The sequence below is a fragment of the Lipophrys pholis genome, assembly GCF_963383615.2.
Source record: "Lipophrys pholis genome assembly, chromosome: 4".
In the NCBI taxonomy this organism is placed as follows: Eukaryota; Metazoa; Chordata; class Actinopteri; order Blenniiformes; family Blenniidae; genus Lipophrys; species Lipophrys pholis.
The window spans coordinates 28,832,670-28,857,873 of record NC_137637.1 but is presented as its reverse complement, the minus strand read 5'-3'; the positions used below and the strand labels follow the sequence as shown (position 1 = coordinate 28,857,873).

The window sequence follows — 25,204 nt, the reverse complement described above, 5'->3', positions numbered from 1 at the left end:
AGGTCTGCAGCCTCGGCCAAATGAGGTAAGAGAGGAGTGAATCCAAACACAGGACATGCAAGACTGCGGCCTTCGACCGAGACCTTGCTTTGTTCCGTTGCACTTTTTTTTAACCACACGGCGAAACAGAGCAGTGGCTTTGCTGAGCCGCCACAGGATGCACAAGTCTATAAACACCGGAGGCACTTTTCAAATATAAGTTAGTTGGCAGGTGTGTACTTGATAGTATTCATATTTTTGTTAGGTAATAAGCAGCTTTATGATGAGTAGCCTATGCAGGCTTACAAACCGCATTAACAAAGATAGTCACATGACAAGCTAGAGTGTCCAGCGGGTACGCTACATTAATGTTGAGCACAATGAACTCTCTGTGCAGCTAAAGATCTATTTTCTACATCCAAAAGTGAAAACAAAACTGAAGCTTCAGACTGTTTTCACCTGTATCATTCACACAGAATGAGCAGGGTTCGAGTGATCTTAGACACTTTTCTGTGTCGCCTTTGCTCTGTGCAGATGTAGGTTCTCTCCAGGTTTTTGTTTTTTTCCCCCCCTAATATCGTCTAAAAAAAAACAACCCACATATTTTAAGAGAACTGGTTTCTTTAAGTTGACACATGTTGTGAATGTTTGTGTGAGATTTGTCTGTTTCTGTCCCTGCAGACAAAGAGTAAATTGCTGAATCAATGCCACAACATGAACTCATCCATAAATTCCCACAACTGTTTTATCCAGATGAAAGAACACTGGAGCATTTTTCCAGCTGAAACTGGACACTATGAACAGATCACTGGTCCAGACCAGTAAAATCTGAGTAACCAACGTCTTTGGATTGACAGTGGGAGAAGACAAAACATACAGGGAGAACATACAAACTTCCCATTCCAAGCCTCATTTATTCATGCATAAAAAAACAAAAAAACAAACATAACACCTCAGCTCGTATTGGTAAATGTCTCATATTATTACTTGTATATTATCGTGAGCTTAACTGCTTTTAAAAATAAAGGACAGCATTGGGAGGAACGGTTGAATTGAAGCCGCCCGATAAGGATCTGACCCGTCGTAAAGTTCATAGTGCGTTTACAACAGCTGAGTTTACACACAACTCTTTGTTCCGTGGAGGTAAACTTATGAGATCAGTGCTCTTAACTGTTTATTCCTTGCGGTTTGTGGATGCCAGCGAGTATCCAAACATATCTGCAGCGTAGCCAAGTGCACCGTTGGAACGACCAACATGAATAATGTGAGACGCTCAAATATGAGAAAACTAATGGCAACAGACCCGATGAGATTTTGTCTATCCTATCATTTGCTTTTGATTTGTGTGTGTGTGTGTGTGTGTGTGTGTGTGTGTGTGTGTGTGTGTGTGTGTGTGTGTGTGTGTGTGTGTGTGTGTGTGTGTGTGTGTGTGTGTGTGTGTGTGTGTTTGTGTGTGTTCAGGCAACAAGGTGAAAGCCACATAAACATGAGCTCAGAGGAAACATATAGCTGGACTGCTGTTTCACGATGATCAGGCAGATTTTTTTCCTGCTTGGGAACCGAGTCAGTTCAGCCTCCGTCTGGCACGTTCCTCTCTATCGCGCTCCTTCCAAACATCCATCTTCACTTTATGATTTCTGTATTTGTGTCTTCTGAGTTGAAGGCGTCAACACCGGGAGAAAGTGCTCTGGTTCGTAGTGGCTTTAGTCTGCCAACTTTCATGAGAAAGAAAAGCCACATCCCTCTGTCTCCTTCTATCTGCTTCCTCTCGGGTTTCACCTTCCCTTTTCTCGCTCGTTGCATTGAGGTTCGCCCGAAATACACTTCCCCACAATTAGAACTCGCACACAAGACATAACGACGTCAGTAGACAAGCATATCCACCACGAGCGAGGAGCAACACAAGTTGGAAAATCCTCTGATCTAATCATTTACTAACTCCAGGACAACGTGGCGGACGTGTGATGAGGTACTTCCTCATAACCAGTGCAGGCGTATTTCAGCCCCTCACACATGAGCATGTCTGAAGTTTGGTTTTCTGTACCTGTGAGGTTACGACATTGACCAGTATTTTCAAACAAACATCGATTCACTCTCAACAGGCAATCACAGTCACCCATCCACACACTCATTCGCGAAGCGGTTGCACACCAGCGGCAGCAACTCGGGTTTCAGTGTTTTCACACGTGTTCGGGGGAAGGTTGGTATTCAAATCATCACCAACCTTGGCGTTGAAAATAACCTGCTCCACCAACTGACTGGGCTGCTTCTACCTAATAAGAGCTGTTGAATTCCACCTCAGAGAGGTATGTCACTCTTTGCCAAGCTCTGGCTCTGCGGTTGGACCACTTTAAATTGGTGAGGTCCCCACAGGTCTGATATTTATCTTCATTTAATCATACCCTCTCCTGTCACCTGTGCTCGTGTTGGTTGATGTAAATGGACGTGTGTCTGCAGGCATCACTTCACCCCCTCTTTTGTGTTTGGTTGAGTTGGCTTGGTGTTTTTACACCTTCACATTGTTCTTCCACACCCCTCTGCCCTGCCCTTCGCCCTGCTGTTCTTGCACTATTGCACACACTTTTGTCACTAAACGTTAAGGTTAAAGGATCGACCGTGACAACTCAAAGATCTAATTTCGAGAAGATATGCGACAAGACAGAACAGAATAGTTTCATGGAATAATGCACCGCAGTGGAGTGGCAGAGATCACTCAGGTTAAATGAAGTGTCTCACTATTCAAAACAAATCGTAAACTAAAAACTGAAAGCGCGAACAACATCCTCATTTTGCTTTTTCTGTTTTTAAGTCCTGTGGTTCAATGGAAAAACATTAACTGTCGTTACAGACTTATTTCTCAGTTTGCTTTTCATCTTGCTTGCAGACGTGCACTGGGTCTCATCCACACTCTGTATTTTCTCTCTCTGTCTGACTCACTGACAGTCACCAGACCGCCAAACAATTTAAAGTTCTTTGCACTTGCTGCTTGCTCACAGCTCACAGCTCTCCGTGGTCTAAACCCTCACCGCACATTTGCCCTGACGTCCTGGAAATAGAATTTGTGTGCGTGCCGGCAGACACGCACACTCTAAGTTCCCCGTCAGATAGCCATATTAAACTCTAATGCAAAGAAACCAGTTGTCATGAAGCAGAAAAAAAAAATGCATTTTCACACTTTTCAATCAATCTGGCACCGTATCTAAAACTAACAAATGCTCCTGCTCAGGCAGACTGCGTCATTGTGTCTGGCAAAGCAGAGCTTCTCTCATGTGCTGCCTACATTGTCCCCCCAGTACAATCACCTCACTTCACCTCCAACACTAAAAGTCACGTGGTATTTTTTTTTTTTTTTCACTCTGAGAACGCAGGAAGGCTTCTGGCACATCAAATAAAGAGTCGGTCGTCCTGCCAGCAAATAATTCAATATGGGATGGACGCTCAACCCATCCATCGGGAGCGATTTGGGGTTCAGTGTCTTGCTCAAAGACACTTTGACATGTGGAGAATTGAACTGGCCACCGTCTGATTGAGAGAGAAAAGCTCTACCAAAAGAGCCACGGCCAGCAAACAAGCTTTTTAATCGATCCATTAAAATGATCGGATTCCTTGATGCAGCGTGATTTAGATCTTTAACTCCTCAGATCAGGCGAGACGGATCAACCTCCAAACTACAGTGAAATCATGAATTCAATTAAGCTTATGCAGAAGCAGTGGCAGTGATCATCATTGATCATGCCAAATATAATTATACAGACAAAACGGGAACGATCATCACTCCTTCTCCACCTTCTTGACATTCTTTCCTCCCCTGCACCCACTGAGGCACCAGAGAAGGCTTTCAATAAGAGTGGAGATATTTATTGGAAGGTTTTTAATGGTTTGGCATATAGGTGAATAAAAAGGGAGGAACAGACCCCATTAGAGTAGGATTAATACTTAATCTATTATTCATGTCACTGTTAATGTTAATGCTGTGATTGGACATAGCTTTCCTACTCACAGAAGATCATAGTCATTTGAACATGTGCAAACATTTCATACCAACAGTACAAGAAACAACATCATCAAAACCTTTAGATGCAACCTGTTGTGTTTTCAGCTCAGTGCAAACGGCCTCTGTGGGAACTCGTCTAACCTCCTTTGCTTTGCCACACAACTCAAATGTGCTGAGAGCTGAGATGAAACTGATGAGTGTGCGCGAAGCCAAAAGGCAAGATGCAGGCACGGGTAGGTAGCTACAATAAACAAACAGTTGATGGTCCATTCATCGGCCGTGGAAACCCTTCAAAACACTGGACCTTTGTTCTCACGCACACACACACACACACACACACACACACACACACACACACACACACACACACACACACACACACACACACACACACACACACACACACACACACACACACACACACACGCACACATGCACATCACCGCACACGAGCCAGCATGTCATAATGTCGATGGCAACAATCCTATTATTTTGATCGGGTGTGCAAGAATTGAAGTAATGAGTTGGCTGGGTGAGTTCGGCCATGAAGGCGGAGATGCTGATAAGCTGCTGTAGTTCAGTTTCTCATTGCTGACCGTGAAGCTACTTTAAAGAGCCACGTGGTCCGATGAAAAAATAGATCCAAGGAGACGTGAAGCTGTCTGAGGGCAGATATAACCAAGCAGAACATGTGAAGAAGAAAATCCTTCCAAGTATTTGCTGGGATGCCAAAAAACAGTCTGCATTTCATGTTTGAGGGTTTTTTTTTTTTTTTTTTATGTCAGAAGTCGTAACTACAAAGATCAGAAGGTTAAGTCTTTGGACACATCAGTCTGAGAAACTGACAGCTCGTCTTCCACTCGTCGCATCATACGAACTTGAGAGTTGTTCTGATTGCTTAACATTACGAATATGTGAGCAAATATTAGGAATAAAAGTGCAATATTACTGCGATTTAGTGTCCGAGACAGCACAGGAATCTCATCCCTCAAGTTGTTTTTTGTCTGTTTTTTTTTTTTTTTTTAGTTTCCAATGAAATTTTGTCTGTAGCAGGGAGGGGATGTTTGCCGGGACCGAATCAGACTAAATATCCTTCCACACAATTGTCACCTGTGCTGTTCAAACAGCAGCGAGTCAAATCGAAGAGCTGCATAACAATGAGAAGTAAAGTGAGTAATTCTTGTACTAATAAGCAAACTTTGATGCCGGGGGCCTCTCTATCGTCATTCCCAAGCTCTTTCATGCAGCAAAAAAAAAAAAAAACAGTTCAAAAAAAGACGTCAGGGTGGTGGTTTGGGCTGTCTTTGAAGAACACCACAAAAGCAAACACAACAGAGCTGACCGGATAGGAAGCCACCGCACACAGCCTTTGACTCCAGGAATTTTCATTGTTTCAAGGGAACAATTAAACCCGTTCCCGTGTGCCATTATAAACACCTCCGACTCGCCTGACTGATGACAAGAAGGGAAATAAGTCTCACATACTATTTGAAAACTTCAGACTAAACTTAACTGAGATGTTTGAAACTTCTTTTCTTAATTGCTCATGATAACTACTGTTGAAAATTAAACAGCCGAGTTTTGTTTTTGTTTTGTTTTTTCAAATATTGACGTCAGAAAAACAACCCAACTAGATCCAGCACTCACGACACATGAAAGAGAAAAGGGTTTGAGAGTAATGCTGCTGTTGGAGTAGTTTGTCCTTGTGACATTGTGAGCTGCTGCAGTTTTTTCGCTGACCGGCTGCATGATGGCGCCCCCTTGTGAATATCAGCTGGAAATGCATGAAGCGACACTCAAATAATTTTGTATTTTTGAAAAGGTGAGCAGGGAGCAATAGTTCTCACTTTCACAGATTCATCGTATTTACTTAACTAAAATGTTACCCAAATTCTAAAAATGTGTCACATACATGAATAAATAAACTTTACTGATGTACAATAAAGTAAATAAAAAGGGTAATTGGGGTGGATGTTATGTAAAACACAATGAATTCCATTCTGTTTTTAATAGAAACATGTTATATTATAATGTAAGCAATGGAGGGAGATATTGACAAATGCAAAAGGACATCCATCCACCCATTGCAAATATCCACCTGATCCATGATGTAGTCAACTAATTATCAAACAGATTTATTGTAATAATGGTTTATTGAGATATATTTCTAACAAGTGGCACCAAATTGAACTAGAATATTTTTAGACTAACATGGATTGGCTGCTGTGGAGAGAAAATTACACGTACAATTGAAAACTAGACTGACTGCAACGCTTGAGAGTTTGATGTCAATTTAGGTCATTTTGAAAAATCCAATCAAGCAGAGTGATTATTTCAGATCATTTAAAATATTTCCCAAAGAGACAGAAATCCATGAGGTTTTCTGAGTCTGTGTCAGTCAATTTGCATAATTCTAATCTGACGAGGGATTTGTCATTAACCCCTTTTCTCAGCCTTTTCTCTACAATATAAAACCTTTCCACTGATTCTCTGACTTTGTTCCAGTGGATGTTTGTGTTTGACATACATATTCACCCTGTTGCACTAAACTCCTCCGTGGGACTGGGGCAAGTGAAGAAGAGTTAACTCTCCCTCTGTGTCTCATTCACAAACACGTGTCAGGGTTTATGTTTTGTCTCTTTTGTGAGATTCTGACTCTGTCTGTCGTTTCAGTCTGCTTGACGTCCCCTGATCATGTCTGATTGCTGTTCCCTGCCCTGATGTCTTTCAACTGTGCCTGAGTGTTTGATTGTTGTCACCTGGTGGGCTTTTCTTGCATATTCTGTGTCCCTTGGGGATAAAACTCCTTTAAACTTGTGAACTTTGACTTTGGGATTTTTGGTTTTTACCTTTTCGTGGCAAAAGAAATGAGCGAGTAACACAATGCTGCAGTGGTACAGCAATGTCCTTGTTTTAGTTTTGACACTAGTAAGCAGATACCTACCACATACTGACTAAATAGTGTCTCTGTATGCTTTTTTGAAATAATACAAATTAAAAGTGTTCCTATTCTCAAGGTCGGGCAGCTTTGGGATTCATGTTTTGTTTGAAGAAGAACTCACACATTAAAACAAGGCCACTCATACACTGATACTGTACATCTGACTGATAAAACACAATATCAAAGAAGCTGAACATAAGCGACATACATTTTCCATTAAGATTCTCATGTATCATCTGCACACCATTAGATCTGGTCCATGAGGCGGTGCAAGTGTGTTTCTAAAGATACGTTCCCATTGGACTGAGTATCATCTGATTTCTGTGTTACCTTTGCTGCGACATTAATATCACAGATCAATGTCCCAGGTTGTGAGCTCGCATGTCTCCGAGGAATGGCCATGCTGCTGTGAATACTGTGTTGTTACTAATGCTGCATGCGGTGTATCAAGGGAGCCATGAAAGACTAGATAATTAACTCAGGGGCTGACCAAATAAGTCATATTCTGATCAATTATTCAGTATTTGGAGGCAAATGAATGCATTCCCTTCTCACATTGCAGGCAACACAATAGCAACACACTGCCAGATTAGCAATCTATTGTTGCTCATTTTTTTACTGTGTGGGATCATTTCCATCTGGTCCGCTTGTGTGGTTCTGCATCGGTACTGTGTAATCAGAATATCAAGAATTGGCGAAGTCAGCAGAGGGAGAATTTCAAAAATCTGCAACGTTGTCTTCTACTTGGAAACATGTGTTTTGGTTGTGTTGCTAAAGAAATAAAACAACATTCAAAAAAAGGTAGTCTGGTTGCTTTGTTTACTTAGTCCCCATTATGCAAAATTATTCAGATTAATGCACTGGAGGGAGCACAGGTGGAGGTCACTGGAGACAAGACAGAGTACACGTGTGAAAATGTGAATAGATAAATGGAGGCTGGTGGGGAAAAAAAACACATATTTAAAAAGTTAAGGTAGTGAAGGTGGATGAGTACCGATAGCCGGAATGGGCTAGTACTGAATAACATTTGTTAATCTTTATCATGGGCAACAAAGAAGAGGTGGGCAATTCATTATTCTAAACAGGTCGCATTAAATACTTAGTCTACAGTGAAAAGTCAAGACAAAATTTCACAAAATTTTGTTCAATGTGAATATTACCCAAGATTAAAATGGCATCCGGTTATTAATATGCACGGGCATTTTTCCATATTGTAATTAGTTTATAGCCTATTAGAGAAATTTGAAAACGGAAGACATATAGGTTTGGTCTTGATGAGCCACTGTTGAGAGAAAGAGAATGATCAAAGTAGGTTTACTTCTGCTTTATCTGAGCTCAGAAACCAAAAAAACTAAGCTGTGTCCTCTGGTTTCATAGATAATTAGTATTAGTTATTGTATTGAATATTTTTAACACAATTAAGATTGGCATATCGATAGTTCATAATCATAAAGTTAGCATTGTTAAAAAATAAAAATAAAAAATACAAGCTCATAGTTGTATTGTGCAGTTATTTCGGTCTGATAATTTATCCTTGATCCCACATAGTGGCTGAAAACTACAACACGAGCGCCGCTGTGGTGGAAACAGTGCAAGGGTTAAAGCCTTCTGTTACCATGGAGACAAGGACGTCCGTCGCCACCTGACAGACGAATGGAACGTGAAGGTGTGGGGGCGGGCTTTACGTGTTGATTTACGGCAGAAGAAGGCGGGTCTAATGGCATGCTCTATTCTCATTGGTTAAACGTGCATGACGTCGTCAGTTTGGAATGCAAATGCAAAAGAAATGCCTCCGCCCGCCCCGGAGCGAGCTGCCTCGAGTCTGTTGGTCGCAGCGAGCCACCGTCCAAAAACAGTGTAGAATATCTGGAGCGTCGCCGCGGACGAGCGGCTAGAAAGAGCCGCGACGCCTCCAGGTTCACGCTAACGGTAAGGAGACGTCCACTTCGCCCCCGTGACAGGGCATGACACGGTTCTCGCGGGAGTCCGCGTCCCACCGTGCTCGTTTGTTTCCGTGTGTCGGGGAGGCGCGAGGTCAAACGGTGGCACGAGCTAACGTCTATACCAAGCCCCCCCCCCCCCCCCCCCCCCCAAAAAAACAAAACCAAAACATCTGCAAGCATTTGTTTTCTAGCTCGCTTGCTAACGTTGGTTAATCAGCGAGAAAACCAGTCCGGAATGAAGCAACACACTGCTGCCAGTGAGGAGAATAACAGATCGGATGACTCCAACGTTAAACACTTCTGCAAAGGAATCCAGCACCAGTGAGTGAATTAGCTTTGAATGAAACTTAGCGACGTCAGGAAAACGTGCATACGATGTTGTGGGCGGAAGTGTATGCCTTTCCTGAGCTGCTTGCTACCGTAGTTTGATATTGCCATTTTAAAATTTATTTATTTATTAAATTTTTTTCTTTCTGAAGCGAGGTGCTTCCCTTGAGAACTTTGCTCCCCGGGGTCATGACCCATGGCTTTAGGAAGAGCTAGTTACTTTGACAAGTGAAGGTCATCACCAAGGATGGCCTCGGTGGTGTAATAAAACCACAGATACTTTATTAACCCCAAAGGAGGGTTGGCGTGTCACAGCAACCCCCCCTGAAAAGACCGGCACTAACACCCTGGGAGACAACAAACGATGCAACTTGACACTAAGCTTGTGAGGATTTATCGAATAGACGGAAGACGTTAAACCGAGTGTAAAGCTACGAGTTTGGATGTTTACATGGATGTAAATGTCTTTGATTGCGATCACATTGAGCCAGTTGGTGCAGATCGTGCTGATGTGCCGTCATCAGGGTTATGTTTGTGTCTGTGCTGAGGTGTTTACGTGACAAGGTATAGCAGTTTCAGAGGAGGAGTCCAGGTGGCATGTCCAGCTTCAGTGGGTTTCACCAAAACCCCTCCTGCAATGTAAAGAAAACACACTTGGGTGCCAGTTCTGTTTAAATAAGTTTGCAAAGTAATTTAATGTGCTACTTACACAGGACACTCCCAGAAACGGGCTATAAGCTGTTGCTGTTATTGGCCTGCTTTTCACCGTACTCCCATTTGACTTCTTTCACATTTTGTAACATGCATATTTAATTTTCATGGTTTTCATTTGTTCAATAATTTTTGTGTGTGCTAAACAGCTTAAGAGCCCCGTGCTTTCTTTCACTCTGTAAAATATAATCATTTGAACCCTACAAGGTACTCTATGAGAACATCAGTTAAATGGAGGAGTGGATTCAGTGAATCTTGTTTGTCTAGACTTTCCAGGTGAGGGCAGTTTTACCGAGGGATAGGTAATGTAAGTGCTGCCTGTCTCCTCATTGTCTGCACCCAGAAGGGTCGGATCATGCCACGAACAGGAATACATAGCAAGTCCAGGCACAGTGATGGTGTCCACGTGTTTTTCCCCAAGGTTAATCTCAGGGAAATGCTACCTTTAAGCGTAATAGCCTTCTTTCAGAGAGAACCCACCTCACTTGCTTGCACATCCATTCTTGCAATGATCTGATGGAGTAAGCTGTTACTGACATTCATTGTTCTTTGAGTGTTTTCTAAGGGCTTTTGAGCCACGAATCATCTTACCCATACATGAGATCATTTGCATGTGAGGTGGCTCTTGCAGTCTCTCATGCTTCCCCACTTGCATTCACTGGTTTCTTGAACTACAAGTTATTTGACAATCATGATCAGCCTCATAAGCTTGCTGTGTTTACATGGCATTACTTATTGGATGAATGTTTTTGGGATGCTACAGCAGCTTATGGATAAATCCCCTGGCATTATAATGAAAAGAAACATAATGATAACTGCCACAGTTCCCATGTATAGTTACAAAGAGGTTGTCAGTACAAATGCACAATGTGAGGAAATGACTGTTTATAGCTATGTTGTCTGTAGTGATTTTGTGTATAATTTTCTTTTAAACGTTGATTTTACATTTCCTCTAGACTGCTTTGATTATGTCCTCCAAGCTTGGAGCATATAAATCTACTAACAAGTAGCATGATTATTTAGGGATTTCGCTTCCTGGAAGAAAAGAAGCAAGTTTTCTACTTTAATTTATTCAATGTTAAATTGTGATCACCTCCATATATAATGGCTTTGGGCTGTTGCACCATCACGAGTGATTTTCAGTCATATATCTGCCTGTGGAGTTGCATTGCTTGTACATTAAACAATAATAGACTCGGCCACCACATCTCGCAGCATTTCGGCCCAGGTTGAAGACACTGACCTTTTGGTGAACTTAATCTTCACAACAGCAAATCATTTCTTTTTCTTTAGTTTTTTAGATTATCTGTCTGCCTGCAGCACATTACCTGCAGTCATCAAGATTTTGCTGTCAGAATGCTGCATATCTGCTGCAAGACAATTTGTTTAAATGCAGACAGCCTTTCATCATGTCACCCATGTAGTTTTGTGCAGAAAGGATTGCACAATAAGCTCTCCACAGATGCTGGACAGTTCTGTGTACAATGACCAAAGTTTTGATTAGAACGTCTGTTTTGTTCCAGTGCACTAACTAATATCAATTCAAAGATGATTGTTCTGACGAAAGCAATGCATTTGTGCTTCTCTGCTCGACTCGGTTTATACCTGACCTATTTTTTTTTTTTTTTTTGTCTGAAAGACGCCTGAGAGTGATGCCTCAGAGACTGATTTAATAGAATAGCCTGGATTGTCGTGCGTTGCTAATCTGCAAGCTTTGCCAGAACTATTTAAGTGTGTTATTTATAGATCAGAGGAAGAATCTATTCCTCCCTCAATGCTGCCGTCCCATCTCTGTCTGTGTGCTTCTCCCATGTTTGTCTCGTGGGGTCCTAACAATCGGAGTACATTTTCAGCTTGGAGCGCAGCTTTAGTGCTGCAGGTCTCGGCCTTACTGAACGAAGGTGAACTAAAAAGGGCCACAAGCCTCTTAGGAGAGTCAAGTGAGAGTGTTTTGTATCTTCACAGTGTGAGACTGCACGTGCTGGAATCGCTCACATCCTCAGCACACATAGCCTGGAAGGCAGCCAGGGTCTCTTTGTACGGGTCCACTCAGCTGTGGAAGCCTAGTCCAGCTGAGTCGGATGGCTCAATTATGGTTACCCGACCGATCTTGCCTCGGGATCAGAGGGTGTCTCCAGCTTATACACCCCAACAACGGCAGCAGCCCGCAATGCTCCGTTTGGACACGATCCGTTGACTATCGTCAGCCTCGGGGTATCACCCGAGAATCAGAAAATGCTCCACTTTACAAAGCCAAGACGTGACAAACCAGTCTCATCACGGTTCACCAGGCTCTGTAGTAATGCTTTCTTGTTGTGTTTTATCCATCCATCCATCAATTTAATTCTTTAAACATTATTCTTTATTAATTTCAAAAATTGGTAAATCAGTCATACATGAATGATGAATTACTTACAGTATGTTCATGTTGTGAAAATACCACAAGCAGCTTAAACTCTGTCCATCAAAGTTGATCCGTTTGGTGAGGCAGATGCGGCATCTCCCCAGTGTGATATAACTGGGCAAGTCCTACCAAAACCTAATTGGATACAAAGACAAACCCATTCAATGAATATATTTAACCCCCGAGGATAGAAATCATATGCTGTTCAATGAATTGTTGAGTCTTGTTTGTGTTGAATTTAAGTCAGATGGATCATCCATAGCTTGGAGTCTATATGTTTTCTCACTTTTTAGTGCAACTGATTGACATTGTCTTTGATGTAAAAACCAAAATATAAAATAAAGGTTCATGAGTTGTTCATTAATTTTCTCAATGCTTCCAAAAAAAACAAAAAGAAAAACCTTATTAGACGTTGGTGTTGTTGGAACTCATAATGAGATGAAGTGTTTTTTGAACAAAATGTGGGGTTTAGTTGATTTAAAAGCCATTTTCTAGGCCCCATGATGTCCACTGTGCTGTTTATGATAGCATTTCAGGGTACCGAGCTTTGGGACATTGAACCCAAAGAGTCTGTATGAAACTCAGCCTTCCCATCCTTGTTGACCCCCTTTGCTGCACACTTCTGTTAAGCCATGTGTGAGACTGGAGGCTTGCATTTTTGGCTGCATAACCAGCTAATCTATATGCTAATGAGAAGATAATAATCAATGCGGTTCATGCATGGTTGGCCCCAATCAATACCACGTTGCACCAGCAAATGACTCAAATGGCTACATTTCACACAGCCAGACAGTTGGGTGGTGTGTTAATGTGGGGGGGCAGGCCTTAAGTATGTCATTATCCTCTGGTTTTATCTCCTATAAATGGATTCTGTTGTCAAAGAGGTTCAATTCAGCTGCAAAGCTATCCCACTTTTGGATAGGCTGTTAGCATTTTTCTGCTCTTTTTTTTTTTTTTTGCATTTCATTGGTGTAATTGTTGTAAATTGTTTTGTTGCTTATCTGCTGTGGTTTTGGCTTGAACTTACTGATGATAATAGAAAGGATTTGACGCTGTCATTTGAGCTGCATTGGGGTGTAATTTGATTACGGTTTTGCGCATTTTCATAATAAATTGTCTAATTAGAATCTGGGCCCGTGCAGAGCTGGCCGAGACCTTATTGGAATGCAGGGGATAATAATAATAATAATTTCATTTTGTTCATCTGTTGTGCAAAACTGCACTTTTGCATTTTCCACACTTGCATTTTCTTCTGGAAATGCAAAAGTTGCCCTTTTATTGTGTGAATGCTGATTCTGAGAATTATCAGCATTTTTTTGACTCGCATCGGCTCCTGCAGCCGATTTGAGCCATTCAAGTATCAAATTGTGCCGCTTTTTAAGATATTCTTGCTATGTTGTAACTTTTTTAATATCTTCAGACTTTCCAAAATATTTTAACTTCCTCAAAAAAAAATGTTCTCATGTAAATGGATGGGGACTTTTTTTTTTTATTATTATTATTCAGCCTATACCTCTTTAAAACCTTCACCAACTTAAAAAATTCTACTTTTAAAACATTCAGCTTTTTAAACCTAAAAAAAATCTTTTAAAACTTTTTAAAATATCTAAACTTTTTTTTAAATATTTTTTAACATTGATGTGGATGGGAAAACCCTTCAACTTTTAAACTCTTTCAACTTTGCACATTTTATAAATTGTTTAAAAGTGGGGCTGCCGACATGCAGTCGAAAAAGAGGGACTGAAATGTAAAGACAGTTTTCAGCTGTCCAGGCGCTGCAAAATTGGCATGTATTGTTTTTGACCATTATCATCATAATCAATAGTTTCTTCAGCTTGGGATTGTCGCATTTCAACGATTGTTCAGGTGATTATTACAGTCTATGAAGGAGGGACCACACTTCCCCAAAAAAAATTCAGTGTTCAGGCAGCATCAGAGGGGGAGGGGAGAGATGGAGTAAAGTCATTACCATCATCTTCATTAGAGAGGATCCTGCTGTCCAATCAGCATGCCGCTCTGCACGGGGATTCCACAAGCGCCCCGTTGGCTGTCGCTAGGTTACCACATAATCAGGAGGCAGGCCGTGGCCTGGTTGGTGGACTGGGGTGTTGATGCTGGGACGGCGAGCTCACCGTGTGTTGGGGGTAGACAAGACAGGCTGGGGGGTTTGAATACAGAAACACCCTCGCACGCGCTCATTCACTTAGTCATCGGCCAGCCAGCCAGCCAGCCAGCCTCTCAGCCCGGCAGACAAAGAGGAGCAGCATCCTGCAGGAGGACAGCACGCTCCCGGGGGATGGGGCATCATACCCCAGCATCGCGCAGGGGGTGTCGGAGGAGGTATGAGCACCATCGGGGTTTGGGGGGCTTTGTTTCAGCAGCAGAGCGCCTTTCCATGCACCCAAACATACACACAGGCATGCATTTCTCTGTGGATCACAAGGCTATTAAAGCCATTATCACACGTCAATCGATTTGTGCATCTGACAGATGTGTGCTCGTGGTATTTTTGTTGTGGGTCTTCAGAGTTGTCCTGTGTGTAGACTGAAGGATTGATGCTGATGGAACTGTATTTCTCTCTGCACTGTAGAGACAGCCAGTCTGTCTGACAGTCTCTTAACGGCTCTCATCATCCTGCCGGCTATGCAGATCCTCTCCACAAATCTGACAGTCGATGCTCGTGGTCTTGTAATGCCAGCATGATTGAATCAATATGTCCTCTTGTTCAGGGGGCAGAGTGCTCACAATTGTGTTTCTGTGGCGTTGACTGGCTGTTTGCAGTGTATTACAGGCCGACGGTGCCGCTTTGATGTGTCCTCAGTCACACTGACTTCACCGCTCTTCCTGGTGAAATGGATCTTTTTTTAACAATGAAAGGCAGGACTGCCGACGTGTAAATGGCATTTAGGATTGAGTGGGGGTGGTCTCCATCATACCCTTTTACTGATGGATGGCTGACTCCTCTCGGATAGATCGGGGCTGAAGACATCATTACCAGAGGGGATTCCCTCCCCTCTTTTCACATAAGGAGGCAATGGGAAGCAGGCCATGGGATGTAGGCTAATGACGGTGCACACACAGGCCGGCTTTGGCAGCACTGCTGCTTTGTTTACAACCAGAATCCCACTCAGCGTAACAGGGTTTTGGCTTTTTCACAAATTTCACTGAGTGTAGAATTTTTGGGAATTTCCCTCTGGGATTAATAAAATATTTTTGTTCTATGTATGTATGTATTTATTTATTTTTAATGTACATTTGAGTGTGGATAAAGTGGGTATAGCAGATGGATGGATGGATTAGTTAGTGACTTTAGTAAAGACACCAACATAGGCCTATAAATTTTGAAATGCAATACAGAAAATAAGAGAAATAGAACAGTTACCGATATATAAACATTTAAATACACGAGTGTTTTCACGTCTGTTGAATTTATCCCGTTTGAATTTATTTTGAATTTCTATAGAGCTTTTCCTAGTTTTTAAGAAGCATATTTTATGTGCTTCCAAGCTTCTACCCATGAGAATTTTGCTTGAATGCCCTAACACGTGTGCTCATTTTCCACGTTATCTGTTTTATAATTGATAAAAGACCATTTATAATGTGGCAGTTTCCCCACCTTACCCATGGTGCATCTGGGATTTCAATATAAAGCAAGTAGAATTGGAATTTTATTCAGTTGTGTATTTACCCAAGCATTTATGAGCTATTTGGAGCTGATCTAGTAGAGTTTTTTTTTTTTTTGTCTTTTTAAGAAATGACATATGGTTTAGCGAGATTGCTGCTTGTTTCCAGTTCTCCTTTGTAGTGCGATCTATAGAGCTTTGCTTTGGCTCCTAATCCTCTCAAAAGAATAATGAGGAGGAGGAGGAAATAGCTTCAGAATTGCAGCATGGTGGCAGCATTACTCCTTATTTAATTACTTCCATCACACAACCTCTTCCCACTCCATCCCATTTAAGAACTTGCTCACTCAACCTTCGCCCCTCACTTGGATTATTTTATTTTTTTTACCCCTTGCAGCCACCTTAACGCAATATGAACACCTCTAACCTCAAGGCTTGAAATCCCATCCCTCTTTCGACCTTTCCCTCTTTTTTTGTTTTGCTTGCTTAGACATTAAGCTGTTTGAATCCTTGACCAAACAAATGCTCGTTAATCCCACTCGGTCTAAACTTCCTAATTTGCCTCCACCAATGAATCATCTTCTTCACATCCCATCACCTGTCAGGCAGAGCCCCCCCCCCCCCCCCCCCCCCCATCTCTCCTTCCTGGAGAGCCCTGAACCCTTTTCCTCCTCTCCTAATGGAAAGCAAAGCACCAGGGGACCACCCGTAAAAAGCCTTTCATGGATGGGGCCTAAATCATTTGTTCATGTGCTTGTGAGTGGCAGGAGTGATTTGGATTATCCAAATACTTTAGATTATACTCGAATTACTGGAGGGTATTAGTTGAAGAACTGAGCATTTAGGTGTTGAATTATCTGTTTATTCATATTACTTGCTCTTCTATCCCAATCAACTTTTATCAAGTTTGTTTTTCTTTACATTAAGTAATGTGTTGTTAAAGATGTAAGCCCACTAATCATATCTGATGCCAAGTTCACTGCATTTCAAATAACTCTCCTAATTGATTTGTATTTCTTTATTTGTTTCCCTAACCAGCTGCAATGCGCCTCACTTGTATTGTGTTTCTGAGTTGGTCTCACAGAAATACATAAAGAGCAGCCTGCTTTCTTTAGATGTTATGTATCTATTGAGCTCATTCAAAGGAAGAAACGGACCGTACGTTTTACTGCTTGATGTCTTTCTGCACATTTTCCGTCATGCTGGAGTGTTTACTGTCACACGGCACGTGTTTCAAGGGAAGAGCAGAGGTGATATTCAAGCAAGGCATTTTAACTTATCTGAGTAGAATATATATATATATTCACACTCGCGTACATTTCAGGTGGGGCTGGGAAAAAAAATGTTTTAATCGATTGATCCAATTTGTAGCTAGAATCGATTTTCATTGTGCAAATTTTAGTTTTTTTTTGTGGAACAGACTGACCACAGGAAGTATTTTGGCTGCTAAGGCCAGTTAAAGTGGCGGTAGCTCCATTTCACCACAGTTTAAGGCAGCGAGCCGTCAAGACGTCATTTGGACGGTCGATCCTTGAAAAAGATGGCCGAAAAAATAGCGCACACTTTGCTGAAAGCCGTCTAACTTATGTGTCCAGTCGAACCTTGGACTAGGGACCCGGTAAGAGCGGATAAAGAGTCGAGTGCGGAGAGGTTTTAACTGTTAACGCACCTTTATGAGCGGACAGCCTCCCGCAGCTCGGTGCTGCGGTGAAGTTTACTTCAGTCAAACATAAGGCCCGTGGACCGAAACCGGACGCAAAAAGCTCCAAGCCGGCCCCAGATACCACCAAGGAAGTGCTTATATAAGATTTATAAGAATTTTCTTTTCACATTTCACTGTATTTTGCAGCAGATTTTCTCATTAAAATGGACTTTATGTTGAGATTGTTGTCATTTTTAGAACTAATTGTGGGATCTGGCAAAATTCATCACGTACAGTGTGGCCACAACAAAGAAACACTTTAAAGTGTAAATTTAAAGGTTATTATAGCAATATTTTACCAGTCCAGCCCACTCGAGATGGAACTGGACTGTATGTGGCTTCTGAAGTTAAATTTTATTTAGTATATATTTTGTATACCTCTTTGTATATATTCTATTCATTTTGTATACCTCTTTATATTGGTTCAGTTATGTGCTTGTTTGATTCATTCAATATCAGCTAGTCCTACAATTTATCACGTCACAATGTAGTATTTAGTAGTACACATTGCATTAGAACGCACCATTTGCATCCCCAAAACAACCACCACAAACACAGTTATTTTTATGATAATGTAAGATTCTAAAGATTGTGCCACCGTGACCGAATACTGCTCCTGCATTCGGTTCTTTGTACAGAGAAGCTCAATGTAAGACGTGGGAAGAAAACTTTTGCAGTGCTTGTCAGACAGATTGCTTGAAATGGATCCAGGTTTTGGATGACAGTGTAACAGATGTTTTAGTCATGCATCTCTGAGCCATCTTTTTATTATTGTGACCGAAAATAATAAATGTACAGCCAGCTGTGATAATGAGAACACTTCTCAGAAGCGAAGCTGCAGGGCTGTGACTAATGTTTGGTTTTTATACAGCTAATCCTTCCAACTTTCAGCTGAGAAAAATTCAATCGTAAAAGCTTTAAAATCCACATAGTCTGAGCTGACCTCTTCTAATGTCTTGTTTTTGTTGGACATTTTTCGACTTGCTATTTCCCATTATTGCCCGAGGCAACGGTTACAGGTAGTGTGTCCTTCTCTCTCTTTGGGGTTGGAGGCGACGTGATTTCACGTTCTCCTGCTTCGTGTCTCGAATATGATCGTCTGGAAACATTCACTTTACATCTAAAGAGCGATTGGAGAACAAGTCAGCCTACTCCTGAAAGGGTTGAATATTTTTCATAGATTAAAAATCGATTAATCTTTTTATGTCCGAAAAAAAAATTGGTTGGGCTTGTGCGGTCGTCTACATTGGGAGTTAAACATATTTTTACATTCTAGTTTTGTTTCGTTGTATTTTTTTTATTTGTGCTTGGTGTTTGTTGTACATATCATTTTATTAAAGTTATCATTCAATATGTAGTTAAATGATTAAAAAAAAAGTTTTTATTTGGTTTTCTCGATATGTAAAATGATTTGCATTTAAATTCTGAGACATTTTACCATGTTAATCAAGTTAATTTGTTTATTCGGATGGTGGAACAACAAATCTGTCTCCCTTAAAGGATCTCTTGCTTAAGATATTTTTTTTAATGGTCTCTACTGTATTTGCTGCTGCCCCTCGTTCAGGCGGCCATCACTCAGGTTTGAGTAGGGAGAAGCACGTTTGGCCTTTTCCTCATACATTCTCCTTTTTCCTTTCTTCAAGGCACAGGAGAGCCATTCAGAAGAGTCGAGGGTCAAAGGTGAGAAGAGCAGAGGGCGCCATGGAGAGTGAGCCGGGGGCCCCTGCTTCCACGGCAGGCAGCATTGGGACCACCTCCACCCCCTCCACCACCAGCTCCTCCGCCACCACAGCTGCCACCAGTAGCAGTACTTCCAATGCCACAACTACTACTTCTGCTCCCACTACTACTTCCACTAGTAATAGTAGTAGCAGCAGTAGCGGTAACGCGAGCAGCGGTCCCATTAGTACCACTGTAGCGGGAAGACAGGCAGTGCCTCAGATATCTGTTTACAGTGGAATACCTGACCGTCAAACCGTACAGGTGAGTCACATCTGGAGATTGCATTGGGGTCAGAGGTCGCTCTTGACCTGGATTAGCCAACACGATTCCATGGGACACGTAGTACCCGACGCAGTCAATGTTCAAAATAGTAATTGATGCAGACATGATTTGACACACCAGTCTCCGGCGTGTCACAAGTAGCCGGGTTCGGTAACCTTTATGACCAGAACACCCCTTTTTGCCATTTTGCACCAGATAAAGTTTTTCTGGAGTCGCGTAACATGTTTATTATCTGAAATGAAGAAAGAAAAACTAAAACCTGACATTGCATTGATGAAGTGTCATAAATGATATATTCTGTTCAATTTAGCAATTTTCTCCTCTTTTTTTCATAGAGTTTGTCCACTTTTGAATATTTTAGTTATTTATAACCATTGTGCATTTCCTAATGGTTAGAACAGCTTTAGCCATTTTAGCAATTCTATTTGATTGTTTTTAATGATTTTATCGTTACGATTTTAGCCATTTTTCCAGTTTATCTATGGGGGTGTTGAGTAGTTTTACCGGTTTGTTCAGTTTTTAGCAATTCTGTCTGTCTTTAGCATGGAGAATAGACCATTTGTGCACGATATTGTGGTATGCACATAAGAAACATTTAAAAAAAAAAATTTCTTACATAGAATTTTCTGAAAGCTTCAATGAGCTACTGCAGAGTGGCGTGTGGCTCCAAAGTCGCAGGTCGCAGAGCTCTGTGCTGGACTTTCCTGTCATTTAGGGTCGTTTTTAACCAAACAAAATTTGATCAATGACAGAATTTCTCCTGACCTGTTTGCAATGAACAACGGTTCCTACACTCTTGCTCCAATGCCCTCTGGTGGCATCACCTAAAGACCGCATACACCTTTCTGATGCAGTTGCAAGGCTGCTCCATGATTTATCCCGATATCCATAAATAATGCAAATCGGGAGACATTCGTTTCACCAACAGAGGCCACTCTGGACGGTGGTTATTCCGCTGGATGTATCCGAGCTGAAGGAAGGAATGCTTTCATTGCTTTAGTGCTCTTAACCTTTCGACCTCAGGATAAGCTTCTTCACAGGCTTGGTCTCCCCCTGAATGAGATCCGCTGAAGTTTTAGTGCCGATGCTTTGACAGCTGCGTTATTGTGATAGTGGACTCCTCTTTGCTCGCATTCAGCCTGCGAACGGCTAAAAGGCAAACACTATTGTCAGTGAGGAGCCAGTGAGCACGCAGGCGCTGCTGGTCTTGTCTGGTCGGTTGAGAGCCTGCCTGTATTCCACCTCTGCTAGGTTGACCCTCATTCCACGAGGTGTGCGTCCGGATGGCCTAGTGACACCGTGATCTGCAGGTCAACGTCTTCCCTCGTTACCGGCTCGCGTGTCAGGGGTGAAAAATGAGAGGCACTGTTTCTAAAGGCAGTGGCTTAAAACACTGATATATTTAGTTCAGGGGAATTATTGAGACTTTTTTGTGGTTAACGATGATTGAAGGGCAGAAGTTATTTGTTGTTGCTTGTCGTGATATGTTGGTAAAGCTGGTGAAGCAAGCCTCTAACTAGAAGTTTACGTTTCACCCGATGTTGGTTTCTGAGTAAGGATCTTATAGCCCACCCGTGGCTCCTCAGCCCTTCTGTTGTGCTCCAATGAAGCCTTCAGAAAATTATACCTGAATAAACAGTTTTAGCTTATTTACACACCAGTCATTTTCAAAAGGGTCTCTTAACTAAAATGGGGAAAAAATGCTGAAATGGCTTAAAACAGAAAATGACGATAATCCCTAAAAAAAAAAAAAAAAAAAAGTAGAAAATGAGGGGAGAAAAAAACGTCAAAAGCTTAAAAGAGAACCAAATTGGTAAAAAAAATAAGTTCAAATGTCAAAAAGTGCTTAGAATGAAGGGTGAAGCGGTTGAAAATAATAATGAAACTTTTTGAATGAGAAGTTTTCGTTTGTATATCAAAACTATACATGAAAGCTCTGAAGCTGCGTTTGGCCTCATCTTTCAGGTAAACAAGTTTTGCGGCTCCACTTAAATTTGATTTGGCGGGAAGTGACAAAAAACTGCTCTTTTGGTCATAAAAGTGTGCCGACCACCTGGATTAGGGTATAAAACATGTACCAAATATAACATGTGGATCACACGATCTGCTTGCGACACCTCTGGAATGGGCCGACTGAAACGCAACACACTCATTATGTGGTTTTAATCTATTTAACACGCAGAAATATTTTACATTTTAGCATGTGTAGTTTCAGAGGCAACATCAAGACGAAGCTCTATTTGAATTATGTCCTCGGTCACTGGGATGGCAGTAAAAGACACGCTGCTGCTTTACTGGGTGTTACATGTTGCAGTAAATGAAGCCTGAAGGAGTTTGGTCTTGTTAAAAGTAGCTTTAGCTTCTCAGGCCAGCGGTTTTACTATAATCACGTGTTTTTGCCATTTTTTAATGTGGCTTGTAAAGTCTGAGATCGTTCCTGCAAAACACTGATCTGTCTTTTGAAGACTGCACATAATGTAAAGATTATAGGTTTAGTCCTGAGGAGTCGTCAGACTTTGACACGTGAAACGAGTGTAGGCGAGGAACAGGTTCCGCGCAGTCTCCGCGTCGGCCTTTTTTCTTTTTGATATTTTTACGCGGCAATTTGCTGGATTTGTTACCGTCTGACTTGCGCGTTTTCACATTCCGTCACCTCGATTGTTTTTGACGTTACTTTTCACCTGCAGGTGTTCCAGCAGGCTCTACACAGACAGCCCAACACAGCAGCACAGTACCTGCAGCAGATGTACGCGGCTCAGCAGCAGCATCTGATGCTGCAAACCGCCGCCCTCCAGCAGCAGCACAGCCTCAGCACCGCTCAGCTCCAGAGCTTGGCTGCCGTACAGCAGGTCAGCAAGCGGTCACCACGCGTTAATTCGTTGTCACGGTTTAGAGATGGCGGTGTCGGCTGTTATTGTTCGCCGGCTGCGACACGTGTTTCAGAGGGTGTACATGACTCTGGCTCTCCTCCCTCTCTCTCCTCCCCCTCTCACCTTGCGATAGGCCAGTATTGCAGCTGGCAGGCAAAAAACCTCACAAAATGGCACTTCATCTCAGCAAACAGGATCAACTCAGGCCACGGTAAGTGCAGTTGTTCAGTGTCGAGCCAGCCTCCAGAAAGCCTCCAAGTTCTCTTTGTCCAATTAGATTATTGTAGAACTAAGTTGATTTTAGCACCAGGGTGCTGGCAGCGCTGTCTGCCGGACTCATTCACTTACTTTAGAGGAGTCTGAACCTTCTTTTAGTGTTGGGCTGTGAACTCTTAGTAAGCTTGTGTTATTTTTTGAATTTGCTGTGTTGTGAGAGGTGCCGAGTATAAATATCGGTAGGTGTGCAGATGTGTATAAACAAATCCTGTTTTTCTCTCCCCACCCCCCACCGCAGATCAACCTGACCACCTCCCCTGCGGCAGCTCAGCTGATCAGCCGGGCCCAGAGCATTAGTTCCACTCCCACCAGTATTTCCCAGCAGGCTGTTCTGCTGGGCAGCCCATCCAGCTCCACTCTCACAGCGAGTCAGGCACAGATGTACCTGCATGCACAGATGGTGAGAGACGAGGGGCACAGCCGCTGGCACATTTACACGAGCGTGCATATATGCAATAAACACAAGCACACTTATATAATGTTTGAATAAATAAGCTGTCCGGTTCACATTCAGTCCCTCTGAGGCTAAAAGTACGTTTTGGTCTTGGTGCGTGCGTGCGTCATCTGTGCATGCTGTAGTAAATAGGATGCTTTATTCTGGACTTGAAACCAGAGTAGGTGGTCAGAATAATCTGCGAGGCCCCGGAGGGCTCATTAGAAACACGGAGAGCAAAGTCTTGAACGTGGAAGACTGCTCGGAATACATGTTTTGGAGGCCAGAGGTGGTTTTTTGTTGTTGTTGTTTTTTTCTCTCTTGAGGTCCAGTTGTTTATAAAGGAGATGCTGAAGGAATATAAAGGAGCTATTTTGGTGCAGCTGACTGAGGGTAACTTGTCGGTTTCTATTCGCTGTCAGTTCCACAGCTGGTACACACACGGTTCTTGCCACCTCATTACGACCAAGTACGCCCGATGTTGAATGCGCGTTCTGCTTGTGGCGAGCAGCAAAACACATTTGTCACTTCACAGTGTTTTGCCATGAGCTTTAGGTATTTTTGCTATTGTCTTCCGGTCTCATATTTGCCACGTGAGTTTGGTGAGTCAAAAAAAAAAAAAAGTCACATAAATCTTTCAGTTTAAAGGATCATCGCGTGTAAATGTTTTTCTACCTTGGCTTTCTCGTTTCGTTTTAAACAAGCCCTTGTTTTGCTTGCAGAATCCTACTTTTATGTTATATATTGTGTGTTTTCACTCCAGGCACAGCAGAGTAACCTGGTCCAGGTGGCCAGGAGTCTGGGTCGGGCTGTCCCACTGTCCTCACAGCTCATCTTCACCCCAGCTGCCACAGTGACTGCAGTGCAGTCGGAGAGCTCCACGCAAGCGTCCGCTCAGGTTGGCCCATTGTGGCATATTGTCAGTAAAGTGTGCCATCACAAATCATTTGTTGAGCCGACCATCATTATCTGCATCTGCACAATATATGTGGCCTGCAGGCCAAAACAGAACTTTCAAAATGGAAAAATTACGAATAAATCAAATTTCAACAAAAATCCCAAACTGTTTCTTTTTAATTTGTCCACTGAGGATTACGCTGTTTTGATGAATGCTGAAGCCTCAGCCCAGAGCTCATTGTTGCAGCAGTGAAACTGAGCAACGTAGCATTGGCATTGTAGTCGCACGGTGCGGTGACAATTGTGAAAATTTGAAATGGTCTCCTGTGAGAAACGACCTCCCCCTACCTCTTTTTGCCAGCATGAGCTTGATGCAAAACATTGTGCTAAACGATTTGAAATCCTATCTGCAACAAACAAATAAACAAAGTCACGTCAATTGTTACGGTTGTGAATGTACAAAAGTTCAAAGCTGCAAATGACGTGATTTTTAAACATTTCACACAAGGAGGTAATGTTAAAATCGGATAATCGCACAAATGTATTTTCACTTTTTCAGCATATAATCAATTAGTAAATTTCTGTCCTACAACAACAAAGATCTGCATGTGACTATCCACAGCTCTGTAATGTTTGCGTTCATCAGTTTTATAATGCGTACGGTTTTGACTAATGATTCCAAACTACTTGTTTACTGTTTAACCTCCACCTTTTCCCTCTTTTTAGAATCAGGTCCAGAACCTGGCCATCCGTGGCCAGCAGGGGGCGACCACGTCCTCCACTCAGACTCAGACCCTGCAGGCGCTCAGTCTCAAGCAGAACCCTGTGCCCATTCAGCCCGCCTCGCTGATCAAGAACTCCAGCCAAGTTAGCCAGATCTCCGCGGGGGTCAAATCCAGCTTGTCTGACAGCCACTCTGACGGAGGGAAGAAGGGTGACCCCGCAGCAGCCACAGAAGTCCGAGCGATAAACATGAGTCGCAGTGTCACGGCCGTCAGTGCCCAGCCGCTGATTGCTCCAGGTATTTGCACTTAAACACATTTACTAATGTGGATTTGTTTTCAGTTGTGTAATGATTTAGTCTAAAAACAACTAAAAGG

General features: G+C 42.3%; 1 protein-coding gene across 1 annotated transcript in view; it reads left to right on the top strand.

Moving 5' to 3' along the window:
- Positions 1-8,768: 8,768 nt before the first annotated feature.
- phc2b (polyhomeotic homolog 2b) overlaps positions 8,769-25,204 on the top strand; it is a 36,357-nt gene continuing 19,921 nt past the window's right edge. The window contains exons 1-7 of the mRNA XM_080461017.1: positions 8,769-8,843; positions 19,268-19,607; positions 22,316-22,477; positions 22,632-22,709; positions 23,013-23,174; positions 23,971-24,105; positions 24,831-25,125. Of these exons, the coding sequence (XP_080317143.1) occupies positions 19,326-19,607; positions 22,316-22,477; positions 22,632-22,709; positions 23,013-23,174; positions 23,971-24,105; positions 24,831-25,125 (1,114 nt within the window). The 5' untranslated portion in view covers positions 8,769-8,843; positions 19,268-19,325. The remainder of the gene's footprint in view (positions 8,844-19,267; positions 19,608-22,315; positions 22,478-22,631; positions 22,710-23,012; positions 23,175-23,970; positions 24,106-24,830; positions 25,126-25,204) is intronic.